At 58.4% G+C, this 16,294-nt stretch overlaps 2 protein-coding genes across 5 annotated transcripts in view; one reads left to right on the top strand and one right to left on the bottom strand.

Annotated features, from left to right (window-relative positions):
* Positions 1-8,969: 8,969 nt before the first annotated feature.
* On the top strand, positions 8,970-14,791 carry MYOG (myogenin). The gene is made up of 3 exons (XM_056511594.1): positions 8,970-9,851; positions 12,529-12,610; positions 13,683-14,791. The coding sequence occupies exons 1-3, from the start codon at positions 9,384-9,386 to the stop codon at positions 13,802-13,804; spliced, it is 672 nt and encodes a 223-aa protein (XP_056367569.1). The 5' UTR covers positions 8,970-9,383; the 3' UTR covers positions 13,805-14,791.
* Positions 14,792-15,068: 277 nt separating this feature from the next.
* Positions 15,069-16,294, bottom strand: part of PPFIA4 (PTPRF interacting protein alpha 4) — a 53,328-nt gene continuing 52,102 nt past the window's right edge. For all 4 annotated transcript variants that reach the window (XM_056511512.1, XM_056511513.1, XM_056511511.1 and 1 more), the window contains one exon: positions 15,069-16,139. The gene's annotated coding sequence lies outside the window, so the exon portion shown is untranslated. The remainder of the gene's footprint in view (positions 16,140-16,294) is intronic.

Raw genomic sequence — 16,294 nt, 5'->3', positions numbered from 1 at the left:
GTCAAATGGATCAGCCCCACTTGGATCCCTGCCAGATGCCAGCCAGATGTTGCCCACAGGCAGCTGGGTCACTATGCCAGAGGCCTTGGCACAGCAGGATATTGCCGGGCTTTTATGCTGCCCTGTCAGGGAGGAACTGCTGAGACATCACTGGCTTGGAAGAGAAAACTGATGCAAGCGCAGGGATTGAGGCAGCGCCGTCCCTGGCAGTGCAAGCGGGGTAGGGCAGAGGTCTGTCCGAGGTCCCCTGCCACGCCCGGCCGCTCTGTGCCTCGCACTGCTGCCTCTTCCCCACCAGCCCGGGGTCATTCCCTCCCCAGGGAGCCCGGGCAGTGTTACCGAGCCGGGCTGAGGCCGGAGCTGCTTCCACCGGCTCTGTGGGGAGGAGCGGGTTAAACCTTTCTAACCCTGCCGAGAAGTTTCGGGGACGGTTCAAACAGTTTGCCCCTCTCCAGAGTCAGCCCTGGAACAAACCCAGCCCTGTTTGGCTCCGGTTTCTGTTGCAGTGCCCGCGGCAGGGCAGGACTGCGCCTGCAGCCTGAGCCCGGCGGAGCCGCGCGGAGCGAGGAGGGAGCCGGCGCTGCCGGGGCTCTGCAACACCAGCAGTGATGACACATCCTTCTGGGGCAAAGACTGCCATGAAACAGTGAGCGCTCGGCCAAGGAAAAAAAAGTCTATGAGGGACGAAAATGTAAAAGGGAAAATGAGAGTTCCAATTTGCTACCAGGGCTGAATGAGGGGAACCACTTCCCTTGATGTAAAATCGTTTTCTGATTGATCTTTGGGAGAATACTGGGGAGGGGATGAAGAGCTGAGTGGATGTTGTGGCTGGAAGAGCCCAGAACTGGGGCTGTGATGACCTGGGGACACCCGAGGACACCATAAGGGTGATGGAAAATGAGGGTTTAGGGTGAAGGAGAAAACGGGGATGAAAGAGTGACAGTGGGACATGTCCAAGGAGGACTGGACTGAGCTGGATCGGTGTCTCTGAGTGAGGAGGGAGAGGCAGCAAAACAGAAACCATGGTTGCTACTCCCCAAGCCCGTATCTTTCACTTTAGCATTTTGTCCCATATTTCTATTTTTAAATTCCCTGCTTTTAGCTTCCAGCTGTCACTTACAGCTCCCGGGTTCGGTAACGGAGCTTTCCCCCCACTCAGACTCTTGCAGGCTGGAACCATCTCGCCCCCCTCCAAGAGGAAAGCTCTTCTTCCCTGAAGCCTCTGAGCCCTGTACCCTGCTGGTGCCCAAATTATTGCCTTCCAACCAAGTTAAGGCGAATTCTTTTATATCCAGAAATTAATTCAGGACAGCAATTCAGTGGGTATGTTCTGTGTGTTCTAGGAAAAGCTGTTCAAACCATTCCCACATGCCTAAACCCGCGGATTTCTATGGAAGACGTGGAAAATTCCTTATCAGCACAGAGGATCCACCTCCTGTCCTGTTCCACTTCTCTTCCATCTGGAATCGTTTCCCTCGTGGCCCTGGAGCAGCACAAACACGGCTGGAGCAGCCCGAGCCCATCCCCGGGGAGCGGCCCGTCCCTCGCAGGGCGGTGGGGCTGCAGGGGACATGCGACACTCCGCAGTGTCGCAGCAGCTCCGGCCGGGCGGGACACGTTCCCACAGCTCGGCGGGGCCAGAGGTCCCTGCCGCGATCTCCGGGTGCATCAGCTGCGGGGGCGCGGGGGCTCCGGCTGCCCTCCACCCGTCCTGCCCAGGATTGGGGTGTCCGGGGGCTCCGGCTGCCCTCCCGCCCGTCCTGCCGAGAGTTGGGGTGTCCGGGGGCTCCGGCTGCCCTCCCACCCTTCCTGCCCAGGATTGGGGTGTCCGGGGGCTCCGGCTGCCCTCCCACCCGTCCTGCCCAGGATTGGGGTGTCCGGGGGCTCCGGCTGCCCTCCCACCCGTCCTGCCCAGGATTGGGGTGTCCGGGGGCTCCGGCTGCCCTCCCACCCGTCCTGCCCAGGATTGGGGTGTCCGGGGGCTCCGGCTGCCCTCCCACCCTTCCTGCCCAGGGTTGGGGTGTCCGGACAGGCCCGATCGGGGGCACCCGCCCCGCCTGCGGAGCCGCTCGGTGATGCCCCGGAGCTGCCGGCACTGCCCGCACGGCTGCGGAGGAGGGGAACGGGGGGTCCATCAGCGCCGCACAGCCCGAGGGGGTCAGCTGGGCGCTGCGCTTTGCAGGGCTGACATCCCCCGTGTGGTCTCCGAGCTCTGGGGGAGCAGAGCAGGGCGAGGAGGAGTGCAGGCGCCGCATTCCCTGGCTGGGAAAGCACCAGGCTGAAGGGCAGAGACCCAGCGGGCGTTGTGAAGGCAGCAACACCAAATTTCCTCTCCTCACCACAGAAGCAGCCCTGTCCAAAGCCTTGGCTGGAGCAGGTTTGCCGTCCATGCCCGTCTCCTCCATCAGGTTGGGCAGGTGGGGATGGAGCCGGGAAGGAGCCTCCCGATGTGTCCCCATGACACTCACACGTGCTCACCCTTCCCAAAATACTGTCTGGGGCAGGAGCTGGGATGCTGCACCTCTGGGGCTCCCCTGGGATTAGAAGGTGCCCAGGCACTGGAGACTGGGACACTGGGGAAGAAACCCTTGACCCCCTCGCCTGGGGACAAGGGACCTCACCAGCCCCAGGGGCAACGGGGGCTCCCAGTTTCACCCCTAAATAAAAGCTCTTGAAAGGACAGAGACCTGTGTGAGCTCCGGTGGCTGAGGGGCTCCCCCCTCTTTGTGCAATGGCTCCCCCCAACCATTGCCCTTCCCAAAAGCAACGAAATCCATGGAGCCAAAGGACCCGATGGGACAGGGGCACTGGGGAAGAGCATCCCATGAGGGACAGAGGAGAAAGAGAACAAACAGAAAAAGATATTATAATACTACTAGTAGTAGTACTACTACTACTAATAAAAAAATGTTATATTAAATAATTATTAATAATTGATTGTTTATTATTAATACTATTTATATTATTTTACGTTTCTGATGCAGAAGAAATAGAGAAGGGAATCCCTCAAATCATCCTCCTGTCCCTCCCTGTGGAATGAAAGCCAGCTGCTCCCCAAAACAGACCTGGGGGCAAATCTGAATGTGTCTGCTACAGCAGAGGCAAAAATTTTCTTCTCCAGGACAATTTCATCCCCAAATAAATAGGAGAATGCAAAAGAAAGTGTTTCCAGGGAGTCCCCCCACTTCCCTGGAGCCTCCCCTTCCCGGATTAGGATGTTTTGGCCCAAAAGATGAATGAGGGAACTGGGACTGGAGCAGGAACCGCAGGAAGCCAAACCCTGGGAGCTATTTTCGGCCGTCAGGCAGGAAAAGCACCTGTTGGGGTCATTACACCACGGGAAAAAAACAAACCTCGAGATTTTCTCCCATAGAGGGGTTGGAAATAAATAGCTGGGATCATCTCCTGCTGGAGAACTGGATCTGGATACAAGGGGAACACCCCACGGATTTCCAGATCCTGATCCCCCCTCTCAGCTCCCAGAGGTCCCACCCCGGATCCTGCGGGGAGAAGGGCGGGTTCCCCCTAAAAAATGGGCATTCAAAGGGGTCTGAGATGCTTTTGGGCTCTGACTCGCGGTGTGCATCCCTAAATCTGGACTCGGCTGTGGATAACCGGGCTGTTGGTGCCCTCTCCCGTCCGGCTGCGGCGGCTGATGGCTCCTGCATCCCTCCTGCATCCCTCCTGCATCCCTCCTGCATCCCTCCTTCATCCCTCCTGCATCCCTCCTTCATCCCTCCTTCATCCCTCCTCTATCCCTCCTTGATCCCTCCTCTATCCCTCCCTCATCCCTCCCCCTTCCTTCTGCCACTCCTCTAGCGGATCCGGGGACCTTGACCCTCCCTGGCCCATGGGACCCTCGGCTGACCGGTTCAAGGAATGGAGGGTTTATCGCTGGTCGCAACCTCACGGCTCCACAAATTTGCCTTTCAAGATGTTTTTCCTCGCAGGCAGCCAGGGGTTGCATTTCCTCAACAGTGGATTTCGTCTCAGCAGTGGCTGAGATGGGCTGGGAGGATCTGGACCCCCAAAGCGGAGGGAAGCCGCAGGGATCACGGCAAAAGCACCTCCCCCGTTTCTGATCGCTACACCAAAACCCACCAGCCTTCTCTCTCCTTCCCAGCCCTTCTCATGCTCCCGGCTCTCCTCACCCCGCCAGCTCCAGCTCCAGCTCCGGCGGCTCTTTGGGAGCCCCCGGCAGGGCTGGCGGGGACCCCCGCGGGCTGCAGCTCTGCCCGGCCCGGGCCGGGATTCTCCTCCAGCCCCGGGCGGTGCCGGAGCGGCGACAGCTGGGAATGCGAGTGGGGGTCGGGGTTTGCTGCGCTCGGCCCCCGGAAAGGGGGGAAATCCTGGAGGGGGGATCGTGAAAATGCTCTGCCCCTGCCAGGGGAATTTTCAGGGTGGGGCCCCTCCGGAAGGGCTGGGGGCCCCTCCCTGGGGACTGGCGCGCTCGGCATCACTGCTGGCATGTCACTGCTGTCCCTTGTCCCTCGGGGAATCCCACACTGAAGCCACAAAATCGTCACAACTCTCCCTCCCTGTCTCTCAGTTGCCACGAGGTGCCCTCAATGGGAAGAGAGGAGGGTGGGTGCCACCCCTCCTTGTGCCAAAATTTGCTGTCACTTGGGGTGGGAGCACCACGGGGACAAGCTGATGGTCACCGGCCCAGGACACCTGGGCAGCCACCCAGACCCCTCCCCACCCTCCCTGCTGGCTCCAGGCACCCCATGTCAGGGCTGTCCCTGCCAAGGGACATTGCTGTCCCCAGGTCCCATCCCCGGGCCTCACGCCCTCCTCTGCCTGCACAGCTGTCCCCTCCCAGGGTCAAGCAGCCAGCACATGGCACTGCTGAAACCCTCGCAGTCATGGGTCTGAAACATCCACCTGTCCTGCAGCTTCCTCCTGCCAGTGTCCCACTCCAGGGAAAACGAGCCCTTGTTGACAACCCAAGCCCCTCCTGCTCCCCCCTCGGTGACACCCGCAGGGACAGCCCAGCCTGTGGCACCCTGCAGGGACTGGCACAGCAGAGGGGTGGGGGGTGCTCTAGGAGGGAATCCCCACTGTAGGGATCGTTAGTGGGGGTCCTGCTGGCTGAATCCCTCCCCCAGCTGTAATTTGGGGCTAGGGACTGTAAGGGGAAGGGCCATGTCCAGGCCATGGGGTTATGGAGCAAGGGAGGCCATGGAGGGGCAGAAACACAGAGGTTTAGTGCTGCAGAGGGGCAGAGCACCCCTGATCAGTGTGGGCAAGGAGGGAGGTCAGGACTCCCAGTGTGGTTCCTGGACTGGGAACCACCAGACTTGTGGATCAGGATACCTGGTTTGGTGTCCAGAGGGGGATCCTGGTGGATCAGGGCCCACAGGGTGGTTGCAGCAGGGCACCCACTGAAATTCACAGACTGGGCCCACTGGTTTGGTATGTTGGGGCACCCAGTATTGCCCCCAGATGGGGACCCAATGGACTGGGGGCTACTCGGCCAGCAGCACCTCTCTGTCAATCCCTCACCTCCCTCCCAGGTCAACACTGCAAGGACAGCTAATAACCAAAGTACAACTGTTCTCAGACAGGTTTTAGACCTCCATCGTGACCCTGACTTCCTGATGGGGAAACTGGGGCACCTAGATGGGAGTGAGGAGGCACCAAGGGCGCTGAGCCCCATGGGGACACGAGAGCTGCAGGAACAGACCGGTCCCACTTCCCTCCCAGCCCAGCAGGGAGATCAAACTGGCACTTATGGGTGAGGGAGGGGCTGCCGGCCAGCGCTGTCACCGCTGCTGCCATCCCTGCCGGGACAGACAGCAGGACATCATCCCCCATTTCTCTCCACGGGCTGGACCCCAAACTAACCCCAAATGGATGTGCAAAGCCTCGGGCCGGGGCTGGACGGGGAGGCTCTGCCGAGCCCCATCCCGGCCGAGCAGCTGTCGCCGTCCCAAATCTCCGGGGGCAGGCACGTGGGAAATCCCGGGTGTCGGAGGAGAGTCTGCTCCGCATTCCTCGGCCGATTGCGGGGACAGGGCCGAGCATCGCCCCGCCGCCTGCAGCTGCTCCCAAATATGTTACGGCTTGTCACGGCGGCAGGAAGGGATGTCGGTGAGCCTGGAAAGCGAGAGGGGATGTGGGGCAGCGGGGTGCCCCGTGGGGGTGGGAGGGGGAGTCCGGCTGGAAGCGGCATTTCGGTGAGTGTCCTTTCCTGTGCTGCAATCCCGAGACATCTGCTGAGCCCTGGCTCTCCTCCCTTCCTCCCCATTAGAACGACGGTCCCGGCCCCCGGCTTGTAGTGCTGCTTGGGGGATCCAAATCTCTTCACCAGCCCCTAAACCCAAGTTTTTCTGCCCTTGGCAGTGGGAGCCGGCCGGCACCATGCCCACCATGGCTTCTCCCGCGTGGGCACGGCCGGGATGCGCAACCCGCGTGGGCGGCTCCGAGCAGGGAGCGGGGACATGCACTGGTTAAGGCTCCGTGCGCTGCCAGGGATTATTCCCAGGCTGCAGCATGGTCACGTGTATCCCCAAAACTCAGCAAATCCAGACCATCAGCCGTGGTGGGAAAGGAAAACAGCCGAGGCAGCCCCCGAGTGTGTCCCCGTGACCCCGCTCTGTGGACCTGGCTTGGGAAGCTGCTCCGGAGGAGCAAGGACAAGCCCCGCTCTCTGGGATTTTCTCAATGGACGGGTATTTTTAGCTCCGGGCTCGTGGCTGCGGTCCCCGCCAGCTGTGCCGGGGTGAGCCGTCCCCGCGGGGCCGGGGAAAGGTCACCCCGTGACGGATCGCAGCACGTTCTGCCGGGGCTCACACAGCGTCGCTTTGTGCTGCCTCGCAGCCGCCGCCATCCATCACGGGCTAACCTGACAGCCGGCAGCACAGCCCTAATCCCCCCTCGGCTCCGAATCACCGGGAGCAGCCTCGGCCGCCGTGGGCACCCACGGGATCGGGAGGAGCCACGCTCGCCCGTCCCCGGCAGGTGCCTTTGTGGGGGGGTCTCGATGGGAGCCCCTAGCCCAGACACGGGGTCCCTGGATGATGGCTGCCTGCACAATGAGACTCAATGTCCTGGGTTTGATATTCACTGGGATGAGCCCGCTAGACCCACAGACCCCAGATCCTCCACCCTGTCCTGGAGGGATCATCCACGGCACGGAGGGGCTGAAGGAGCTGCAGGTGGGTGGGCACAGCGTTACCTCTGCTCCCACATCACTGCCAGGGGGTCACTCTGCCCAGTGCCCACCCGACCCTGGCACCCAGTGCCATTTCCTCCCCATCCCTGTCAGCTGCCTTTTGTCTCCCCTGCCCACGCAGCCATGGGGACACAGTGGCCTTGGTGGCCTGTTGGGGCTGTCCCACTTCTCCAGCTGGGGACACGCAGCCGTCACTGCCCCTCTGTTTATGAACTGACAAATGTTTGACTGCTCTCCTGTGCAGGGCAGCCACATGCCCTGGAGCCTGTTATGTCACCACCACGTCTCTCACTCTCCAAACATGCTCCTGCAATTCCAAAAAGTCCCTTTATAGCAGGGTGGTCCTGACACCTCTCACCCAGGGATGCAGATGCAGCTCAAGGGGCTCACTTGGGGTCGTACCCACCAAGTGCTGCTGAAAAAGGTCTCCATGAGTGACTCAAGCTGCTTGATGTGATGGTGTGGGACTGATGTGAAGACCTCAGGATCAGGTTATCCTCTCCTAAAGCCTTCACTCCTGCCATGGGCACCTCTGCACACCTGAGGGAGGAATCATGTCTCTTCCCAACCCTTTCAGTGCTTTTTCTTTAGGCAAGGGCCAAGCTGATGCTCTGGTTTCTTTCCCTCTTGAGTATTTTGGAGTTCAACTGAGTATGGGGTTGTGCTGAGGGTGAAACTCAAGGCTACAGGTCCTGCTTTCCTTAGTGTAGATTTTCATGGATGTTAAAACCATAAGGACAGCAAATCTGAAGGGCTGGGCCCCTGGGAGAGCTGGAATTGGGGTGAGGAGATGTTGGAAAGCTCCTTGTTCTAAAGAAATCACAACAAGGAGAAAAGAGCATCATGACAGGTTCCAACAAGGCCAGAAATTAATCCCACGTGAATGAGGGTGCTGATGGTGGGCACAGGGAATGTGCCACAGCACAGCCTCTCCGAGGAGGGGGAATTTGGGGAAGGAAAATCCTGGCAGGGTTGGCCCTGCACTTTGCTGACATTCTTTCCACTGACCGATCCCTCAGCTGGAATCTGGCCTGGAGCAGGAATAGGAGGAGATGGGAGATGGTTTCTGATGTTCCAGATGGAAAAAAAAAATCCCCCCTGAATTAAAGACAAAGTAGGAGAGATGTAGCCAAGCCACTGGAGTCAGCAGGGAAGGGCTGGGGATGAGTTAAAATTCCCCAGACATTGCTGCTGCTGGGCGTGCCTCAGTTTCCCTATCGGGAATCCATGAGCAATGTGTCTTTTCTGGGAGAGGCGTGCATCAGGATGGCACCTGGGGCTTTGGTTATCCACAGGTACAGAGCCACACAGGAGGGCAGCTGGGATGAGGCAGTGCCAGCTGGGAGAGGGTCCAGCCCAGCCTGGCTCTGCTGGGACCTGGAGACAAGTGGGAGAAGGTGTCCTTTGGGTTTGGTGCGTGGGAGAAGCCACGAACGTGGATTTTGTAACAAAAATGTGATAAAGGACTTGGCTGGGCACCTTCAAGAAGCCCACGGCAGAGGAAAGGGTGGGCTTGGCTCTGTCCTGCCCGCTCCGTTCGTGCGGGACAGGCAGCAGGCACAGCAGCTGGAGCCGGGCTGGGGAGATGGAGAGGGGTGTCCGCAGACGGGACTGGAGCCCGCGGTGCTCCCTGCTTGGGATATCCCTCCCAGGGCTGGATTCCGAGGCTTCCCCGAGGCCTCAGCACAAGTGGGATCCGTGTAACAGGATGGGGCCATGGGGAGTGTGGGGGCAGAGCAGGATCGGGAGGTGGGAAGGGCTGGGAAGGCGACGATGCTGTGCTGGTGTTGGGTCCCACGGCAGGGAAGGCACAGATTTGGGATGCCGTGGGATCCCGGGGGCAGCGTGAAGGGATGGGGGTGTCCTGGTCGGGCAGGCTGGCCACGAGGCCAGCAGGGCCCCGCCAAGCCAGCCTAACTGAAGGGACCAGATGCCGGGGGGAGCTGCGGCACCTCGGGGCTCGCACAAAGCCCTTGCGCGGGTCCGGCCCCTCCGGCCGCTGCAATCCCCGTGCGCAGAGCGCACACAATCAGACGGACAAGTTTTGATGTGAGGCAGCAGCTTAGGGTGGGCTCAGGTTTCCTTTGGGTTTTCTATATTTATCTCCGTGATTTAATGCCAGCGCCGGGGTTTAAATGGCACCGAGCAGTTGGCGCGGGGAGAGGCAGCAGCCGTCCCCGAGCCGCGCACACGTCCCGAGCCGCCCATGGAGCTCTTCGAGACCAACCCGTTCTTCTTCCCGGAGCAGAGGTTTTACGATGGGGAAAGCTTCCTGGGCTCCCGCCTGCCGGGCTACGAGCCCGCGGCGTTCCCCGAGCGCGCCGAGGGCGCCCTGTGCGCCCCGGGCAGGGGCGCTCCCGAGGACGGGGAGGCGCTGGCCGAGCGCTGTCCCGGGCAGTGCCTGCCCTGGGCCTGCAAGGCGTGCAAGAGGAAATCCGTGTCCGTGGACCGGCGGCGCGCGGCCACGCTGCGGGAGAAGCGGCGCCTCAAGAAGGTGAACGAGGCGTTCGAGGCTCTGAAGCGCAGCACGCTGCTGAACCCCAACCAGCGGCTGCCCAAGGTGGAGATCCTGCGCAGCGCCATCCAGTACATCGAGCGGCTCCAGAGCCTGCTCAGCTCGCTCAACCAGCAGGAGCGGGAGCAGCGGGACCTGCGCTTCCACCCCCAGCCCGCCGTGAGTGCCCCGCTGTCCCCCGGGTCCCCAGCCCCGGTGCGGGGTGTGCCTGGGGACGCTCTATGGGGTGATGCCGCTTCGGGTGGCGCTCTGTGGGAGAGGGGCTGTATGAGACTGATGCTCTGTGGGGACAATGCCCTGTGGAGGCGCCTGTCCGTGGGGTGGTGCTCTATGGGCAGTGCTCTGTAAGGGATGCTATTTAGCAGTGATGCCTGGTGTGGGGTCATTTTGGGGTGCCGTTCCATGGCAGAGATGCTCTATGGGGACAATGTCCTATGGAGGTTATGCCCTATGAGGGTGGCACTCTATGGGGCTGATGCCATATGGGAATGACATTCCATGGAGGTGATGTCTTTTTGGGGTGCCATTTACATGGGTAACGCTCTGTGGGATGATGCTTCACCCATTTCAGGGTGAAGGCGTTTTGGGGTGATGCCATACGGGAGTGATTCTCTCTGGGGACATTGTTCCATGGGGTGATGCCTGTGGGTGTAACCCCAAGCAGAAGCTGTGGGGCACGGGTCCTGATGGGGGGCACAGGACCCCAGCTCTGGGTGAGGCAGGGGCTGCCATCTCGGGACACTGGTGGATGTGTGAGTGTGTCGTGCACGGGGCACGGAGACAATGACCCAGCCCTGCCCGCGGGAAAGAGGCACTGCCACCCTGTCCCCGAGAGTGGCTGCGTGTGAGTGACACGTGGGCCTGGGCTGGGGGGGGCTGGGAATGGTGTAAGTAATGGAGTAAGTAACATAGAACTAAATGGAATTAAAATATAACATAACAGAGCAATTAACAATATTAAATACTAAATAGAAATGCAAATATGAAATGTACAAAAAAAATAAAATAAAATTTACACTCTCTGCTGGCACCCAGGCAGAGAAAGGGATGAGAGGGGTGGTACAGGGACACCTCTGGTTTCTGGGACCCAAGGGGCCGATTTGGGCACTGGCTGAGGACAGTTGTTGTGTCTTGCCACTGGCCCCAGAGAGACAGGACCTGCCACTCCACAAGAGTTTGGTCGTTTAGCCAAGTTTTCAAGAGTTATTTTCATCTGCCCCCTGGTTCCTGCGGATGGCTGGGCAGGTGCTGCTCTGAGGTTTGAATCTGGGAATGCACTGAGAGCTGGAACTACAGCTACAGGTGTAGGGAGAGATGATCAACACAGATGGAATAGATGGCTAAGGGGCATGTACTGGCATAGGCACTGATAATATTGGTTCTATAGATCTAGAGATCATATAGATAGATAGAGATGAAATTGATATGGATGTGATAGCTATAGAGATATATACAAATTATAGATAGATTATATAAATATATATAGATAATACAGACAGTCATAAATATTATATAGATTATAGATATATAAATGACATACAGGTATATCTATAGATAGAGATTATGGAGATATAGATAATGTAGATGTGGTTGATATAGATACAGAAATAAGTAATGTAGATATGGATATAAATATGACAGATATATATATATGGAGATAGAGATATGGATATAGTTGCAGATGGATAGAGATGCAGATATAGATATAGATATAGATATAGATATAGATATAGATATAGATATAGATATAGATATAGATATAGATATTAGATACATATATAGATGCAGATACAGACATGGAAGGACTTTATCAGAGGCCCAGAAGAGGGAATCCCACCTCTCCTTCCAGACTAAGGGATTTAAGGGCCAAACCAGTAGGTATCCAGGTAGTCTAACTTAATGCTGAATAAAGGCATGAAAAAAGTATTTAGGCCCCATCCTACATATTTGTGGGACTTCCCAGTATCCACTTTAATACCAGAATCCATTTCCACTTCCCAGAATCCACTTGGATGTGCAAATGTGACCAAAACTGTGCTGAGCTGTCCCTTTGCCACTTCTGTTCTAAGCTGCCTCTTCTCCCAGGTTTAGCCAGAGTTTCACATATTGATGCAAAAGCCATTATTTTGGGGGAAAAAAAAGAGATTGTATCTGTAAGAATTCCCTGCTTCAATGGGAAATAAGTCCAAATGTTAATTAATTATGCTGCCATGAGCTTCTGGAGCCAAAGTGCCATTCTAGTCTGCTACAAAGAGTTGGGTCCGTGGAGTTGTTCATATAAATCACGTTTGGGGTTTTACCTGAGCTGACACCCACTTCCAGATAGACACACTCCAAAAAAAGTGAATTCTGAGCTCTGCTGAATAATGTTCTCATTTTTCATGCTGTCAGCTCCTTTCTCCAAAATAACAACTCAGCCCCAAATCCACAAATCAAACTGCCAGAGGCTTTTCCCAATACCCCTCCTCGGGATGGCCTGAGGGCACCCAGCCCGTGTATCATTTTTTATGAGCCTGATTAGGGTAATTCTCACCAAAAAGGTGTCTTGCCCAAGGACATTTGTTCCTCTCCAGCCCTTTTTCAAAATCAGTGGGGAAAGAAACACCTTTTTACCTGCAGTGAGGGGAGCCCCATTTCTCTGTGGCCAGTGTCCCAAAAAAGGAGTTTTTTCAGCCTTTATGGTTCAGGAAGCCCTGGTGGAACTGGGGACCTCTGAGTGCTGTTGGCTCCCGCAGGTGGCGAGGGACGCGCTCCCTCGCAGGGGTCACGATGAGGGATGGGCCGGGCTGTTTGGGGTGACCGTGGGGTGACCCACGGCTGCTCTGGGCTCCTGCAGGCAGCCAGCGAGTGCGGGTCCGGCAGCTCCTCCTGCAGCCCCGAGTGGAGCAGCCAGCTGGAGTTCGGCACCAACCCTGCAGGTACCGCCCTCCTCGGGCGTCCTCCTCCTCCTCCTCCTCCTCCTCCTCCTCCTCCTCCTCCTCCTCGGGCATCCTCCTCCTCCTCCTCCTCGGGCATCCTCCTCCTCCTCCTCCTCCTCCTCGGGCATCCTCCTCCTCCTCCTCCTCGGGCATCCTCCTCCTCCTCCTCCTCCTCCTCCTCCTCGGGCATCCTCCTCCTCGGGCATCCTCCTCCTCCTCCTCGTCCTCCTCGGACACCGCCGTCCCGGGGCAGAGCCCGGCTGAGCCACCCCCTTCCCCCGGAGGAGACGCTTGGAGCAAAGGTCGGAAGGAGCCTTGTCCTTCCCCCATCCCTCCGCTGCAGTCAGGAGATTGCAGCACCTCCTTGGCTCAGTGCTCAGCCGTTCAGGGCTCTCCCAGCCCTGACTGCACCAAAGCACCGACTCCGGGGAGCTGAGCAGTTGGGCTGCAGCAGCCCAGTGCCTTCATCCCCAGCCAGGGTTCCGTCTCTTGCCATCCCCTGGCTTGGCTTTGCTGGGCCTGGCTGGGCAGTGCTGCCCCAGCCCCCCTTCTCCTCCTACAACCCTCGGCAGCTGCTGGTCTTCTTTTCCATGCTTGCAATTATCCTCACCCCTGCCAAATCCACCTGTTATTTTCTCCATAAGACAGAAACTTAAATCTCATTTTCCAGTGGAGGCAAAAACCTATAAAGGGTCCAAAAGTTCCACTCCCTGTTGCTCTCTCAGGGTGGGGGCTGGCAGCAAGGTCCCTAGGTCACTCTGGCCAGGTGGGGGATCATGGGGTCATAGAATTGTAGAAGAGAATCAACAAACTGTTAGAGGTGCAAAGGATCATCAAGTCCAGCCCTCAGCCATGTTCAGCACTAACCTACAACCCCCTGAGAAGGACCAGGAGCCATCTCCTGCACATAGTCCCCATTCCCAGCAGTGTCACCACCCTTTGCTCCCACAGATGCCATTCCCAGCAGTGTCCCCAGCCCTTGCTCCCACAGATGCCATTCACAGCAGTGTCCCCAGCCCTTGTTCCCACAGATGCCATTCCCAGCAGTGTCCCCACCCCTCTGTCCCCCCAGATCACCTCCTGGCTGAGGAGGCAGCCGAGGAGCGCGACCTGCACTCGCTGTCGTCCATCGTGGAGAGCATCGCCGTAGAGGACGTGGCTGTGACATTCCCGGAGGAGCGGGGCCAAAACTGAGCGGGCACAAACCCCGGCGGGCTCCTTGAGCGGGAAACGGGGTGGGAATGAGGTGCCAGAGGGGTCCAGCCACTGGAAATCCCAGCCACCCCTCCAGTGCCATGGGGTCCTTTCCCAATCCTTGTGGAGCGCTCCTGCTGGGCTGGAAGAACAGGCAGAGGTGGGATGGGGCAGTGCCAGAGCGGCTGCAGGTCCTGGAGGGGCTTCCTGGGGCCAGGCCCTGCTCCAGGTCCTTCTCCATGTCCTGCTCCAGGCCCTGCTCCATGTCCTGCTCCAGGCCCTGCCCCAGGCCTTGCTCCATGTCCTGCTCCATGTCCTGCTCCAGGCCCTGCTCCAGGCCCTGCTCCAGGCCTGCTCCATGTCCTGCTCCATGTCCTGCTCCAGGCCCTGCTCCAGGCCCTGCTCCAGGCCATGCTCCATGTCCTTCTCCAGGCCTGCTCCAGGCCCTGCCCCAGGCCTTGCTCCAGGCCTTGCTCCAGGCCCTGCTCCATGTCCTGCTCCAGGCCCTGCCCCAGGCCTTGCTCCAGGCCTTGCTCCAGGCCCTGCTCCATGTCCTGCTCCATGCCTGCTCCAGACCCTGCTCCAGGCCCTGCTCCAGGCCCTGCTCCATGTCCTGCTCCAGGCCCTGCTCCAGGCCCTGCTCCAGGCCGTGCTCCAGGCCTGCTCCAGGCCCTGCTCCAGGCCCTGCTCCATATCCTGCTCCAGGCCGTGCTCCAGGCCGTGCTCCAGGCCCTGCCCAGGCTGCTGCCCCCTGCCTGGCCGGGGCCGGGTGCCTTTGGGGCCATGTGTGTCCTGCCTTCGCTTTGCTGAGTTTTCCAGACGCTCCTTGACCAAGGTCTCTCTCCGGCCGGTGTCCGGTGCTGCTGACCCAGAGCCCACCTGTCTTTTCTACTGAATGCTGTGTGCAGTTGCCATTTAGGGTTTTTTTAATTATTATTTTTGCTAACTTATTTGGATTCTTTTTTAAATAAAGGCATTCTTGTTTGGACAGCTTGGGGTTTCTTTTACTTTTGTCTTGCCCAGTGCAGGTGTCCCCAGTTCCACAAACCCCAAATCCAGGTTGGAGATTTGCCTGTCAGTAAATGCAGCTGGACCTGAGCATAGTCACTCACTGAGAACTGGGTGTGCCACACTTCAATCAGCCCTACCAGTGATTTCACTGGTGTTCAACAGGGGGTCAGCTTTGTGCCCCAAGGATCTTGAGGGAGCTACAGATTAATGATATTTTTAATTTGGGCTCTACAAAGAAGGCTCAAAGCCAGCACTGTTTTAAAATCCTGTTTATTGGAACACACATACATCCTTTCCTGACCCGATCCAGGGTTTGGAGTCCATGCAGTACCAATAATATGACGAAAGAAATAGGGCATCGATAAAAGGGCTCACTGACTCTTCAAATTAAAAAAATATTTAATACTGTATTAGGCAAATGATACACCGAAAAGACGTTGTGACTGTAGAGTCTCTCAGATATTGCACTTCCAGACAGCACATGATAAGTATAAGGTCATTCCAGCCATCAATAAATATCACATCAGAAATAGGGGCCACACAAGGCAAACGTGGCATGAGGAGACGAAGAGATTCTACCCTACGGGGAAGAAATGGGAAGAGTTAAGAGCCTCCTGGACTGACCCCTGCTAGGAGGCAGGAGGGGAGAGCATCTCCTCTGCACCCGGAGGGGAGGGTGGGCTCGGCCCGGGGGCGGAGGGGCAGCCAAGGAGGGTCCCTCCCCTGTCCCCGTGTGGGGCAGTCCCAGGCACAGCCCCCCTGAACAGGGCACCTGACAGCACCAAAATCAGCACCTGGGTGAACACCGCCCTCCTCACCTGACGCTGGGCCCCCTCTGTCCCACCCAGCACCAGCCCTGGCACTGCCCCGGCCCCCCAAGGGCAGCTCCTTGCCCGGCCACCCTGCAGGGAGGATTTCCACGAGCCTGAATCTTCCTTGTCTTCAAGTCCTGTTGGCAGCAGCATCCCTGATGCCCAGGGCTCGGGCGAGTCAGTGCAGCCCCGTGGCAGATTGGCAAAATGAACCAGGCAGGAGAGAGGCTTCCAAACATGGCAGACATTTGGGGGTGTCTGTGCTGCTCCCCAGACTGCCCCACGCCAGGATGGCACCCGGAGCACATCCACGGCCCAGCCAGTGGGAGGAGTGGGGGACAGGCCACAGCAGGAGCCACGGGAGCCGGGGAAAGCGGGGGGTGCAGAGCAGGAGGGACGGATCCTGTCGGTCCACAGCAGTGACAGTCTGTGGCTCTGGGCCAAGGAACAGGCACAGGCTGGGCTCTCGTCCTGGAAGGCAGCCAGCACGTGGTGTACGGACAGGGGGATTGCTGAGGAGCAAAGTGGGAAAGGCCCCATCAGCAGGCTGGCTCAGCTGCACCCATGCACCCACTGGCCCACAAACCCAGATGGAACCAGCACTGGATCCTCCTGGCACAGGGCAACCATGGCCCAGGGCAGGATCCCAGGAGCCTCCCTGAAGTGC

The sequence above is a fragment of the Oenanthe melanoleuca genome, chromosome 26 (genome assembly GCF_029582105.1).
Source record: "Oenanthe melanoleuca isolate GR-GAL-2019-014 chromosome 26, OMel1.0, whole genome shotgun sequence".
Lineage (NCBI taxonomy): Eukaryota > Metazoa > Chordata > Aves > Passeriformes > Muscicapidae > Oenanthe > Oenanthe melanoleuca.
The sequence above is the reverse complement of the archived record's forward strand: the minus strand, read 5'-3'. Positions and strand labels throughout refer to the sequence as shown.

Bases quoted from the DNA above. Each gene is read 5' to 3' on its own strand.
- MYOG (XM_056511594.1), top strand. From the start codon at position 9,384: ATGGAGCTCTTCGAGACCAACCCGTTCTTCTTCCCGGAGCAGAGGTTT. The intron at 9,852-12,528 runs GTGAGTGCCCCG...GGGCTCCTGCAG, and splicing joins GCTTCCACCCCCAGCCCGCC to GCAGCCAGCGAGTGCGGGTC. The intron at 12,611-13,682 runs GTACCGCCCTCC...CTGTCCCCCCAG, and splicing joins GTTCGGCACCAACCCTGCAG to ATCACCTCCTGGCTGAGGAG.